This window comes from Dermacentor silvarum, chromosome 1 (genome assembly GCF_013339745.2).
Source record: "Dermacentor silvarum isolate Dsil-2018 chromosome 1, BIME_Dsil_1.4, whole genome shotgun sequence".
In the NCBI taxonomy this organism is placed as follows: domain Eukaryota; kingdom Metazoa; phylum Arthropoda; class Arachnida; order Ixodida; family Ixodidae; genus Dermacentor; species Dermacentor silvarum.
The window spans coordinates 139,927,464-139,929,435 of record NC_051154.1 but is presented as its reverse complement, the minus strand read 5'-3'; the positions used below and the strand labels follow the sequence as shown (position 1 = coordinate 139,929,435).

Genomic DNA, 1,972 nt, shown 5'->3' with positions numbered 1-1,972 from the left:
CCGAGAAGCGCGGGAGCACGAGTCAGTCGACAGCTGTGGCTACAAGGAGTCACCAGCCATGAATGCACTCGTAAGCAGACAACACGAACATGCTTCTTTGTCGTCTATACGATCTTGTATAATACTTACACTTCTTTCCAGGGCTACTGCCCACTCCGTAACGAAGTTGGCGTCCGAAGGCCGTAAAAGAGGAGCTGACACTTTTTTTGCCGCCTTCGGGACTGTGATTTTTCTCACTGACCGATTAATTATCTACTTGCAGCCCAGAAAAACAGGTGGTGCATTCATGTAAAAAAAAAACTCGTGTTCCAAAATTACCTTTGAAGGTAGCATGGCGCGCACATAATCTGCGATGTGTGAGCAATTCGTATAATTCCATAACACCCATGGCCCTAATACTATGGACATTTTCCTAGTTCGCTAATATATATATATAAATGAGAAGCACATGTTCGCGATTACCTTAGGTTTCTTTAGCCAACAATTTCGGTCGGTCCACCGACCGACATTGTTGGGTAAAGAAACCTAAGGTAACCGCCACCGACCGAAATTGTTGGATAAAGAAACCTAAGGTAACCGCGAAGATGTGCTTCTCATTTTTCTAAATACGCTTGGCCCATTGAAAAATCCAGTTACTGTATATATATATATATATATATATATATATATATATTACGCGGTCTAATTCTGAATGCGATGGTACTGAAAAGCATCCTTGCAATCTGACTGATATTGCCGTAATCACGTGTCGAATTGGATATGAAAGGGCATAATTTACACAATAATTCATGCCAGATTGGCTGCCTATTCAGACATACCTCTTGCAAAGACTAGCGTTCACGCACCCAAGTTCATTTATTTTTTTTTCTTTATTTTTTTCGCACGGCTAAAGATCCCACATGAGAATCCGGGATTTACCACTAATGTTCAATTCTGATGCAGGTGGTTTTAACGGCCTTCCTGGTCGCCAGCGCCTACGCCGGTAACCTAGACGGTGGCGTCGGTGGCCTGGGTCCAGCTGGAGCAGGGCCTGGCGGCCCAGGGCTCAACGGAGGTGGTGCTGGTCTGGGTCCTGGGCTTGGCGGTGGTGGCGGCGGCCTCGGTGATGGTCTCGGAGGGGGTCTCGGAGGAGGCCTCGGAGGGGGCCTTGGGGGAGCTCTTGGCGCCGCACTGGGTGGCGGCGTGGGCGGCTTAGCTGGCCCTGCTGTAGCCACAGGTCCGGTGTCCGTGGGAGCCCCAGTGGCCGTAAGCCGGACAGTGTCCATTCCAGCGCCAGTGGCGACGCCCGTGGCTACTGTATCTTTCCTGAAGCAGCCCGTGATACACCTTAGGTACGTCACCAAGCCAGTGGTGAGCTACGTACGCCATCCGGTGGCCACGGTCCACCACGCCATCAGACCTGTGGTGCATGTCACGCACGCCGTGGCTGCGCCAGCCATCGCGGCCACCCCAGCTGTGGCTGCTGCACCGGTCGTGCTAGGGGGATTGGGTGGACCAGCATTCGTCGGTGGATTTGGTGGCGTCGGCCTTGGGGGCCTTGGAGGCGTAGGCCTCGGCGGTGCCGGCCTCGGAGGTGTCGGTCTCGGAGGTGTTGGTCTCGGAGGCGTAGGTCTCGGTGGCGCAGGCCTCGGAGGCCTCGGATACGGTGCCGGAGGTCTGGGTCTCGGAGGCGGACTCGGCGGTGGACTCGGCGGGGTCGGAAATGGAGTGGTGGTCAAGGCCAAGCATCTGAAGTCCTAATGAGTGTAGAATGCGCAAGTTCACGTGATCTGGACCGGCGTTGGTGCGTTGGAGAAAGCCGGACTGTTGCTGAGTCTTCCGCCGGTAGCGTCGAATAACTTGAAGTGAATCGTAGCAGTTGGAATAGCGAATTTTTGTTGTTGCAATGTACAGAGTTACTAATTAAACTTTCTGAGAAAGTGTTGGTGAGCGTAGGAATACAATGCTTAGCATCAGCAGAACATAAGAATGT

General features: G+C 52.5%; 1 protein-coding gene across 1 annotated transcript; it reads left to right on the top strand.

Annotated features, from left to right (window-relative positions):
- The first annotated feature begins 936 nt into the window (after positions 1-936).
- LOC119462800 (acanthoscurrin-1) lies at positions 937-1,740 on the top strand. The gene has a single exon (XM_037724063.1). The coding sequence runs from the start codon at positions 937-939 to the stop codon at positions 1,738-1,740; it is 804 nt and encodes a 267-aa protein (XP_037579991.1).
- Positions 1,741-1,972: the final 232 nt, after the last annotated feature.

Bases quoted from the DNA above. Each gene is read 5' to 3' on its own strand.
- LOC119462800 (XM_037724063.1), top strand. From the start codon at position 937: ATGCAGGTGGTTTTAACGGCCTTCCTGGTCGCCAGCGCCTACGCCGGT.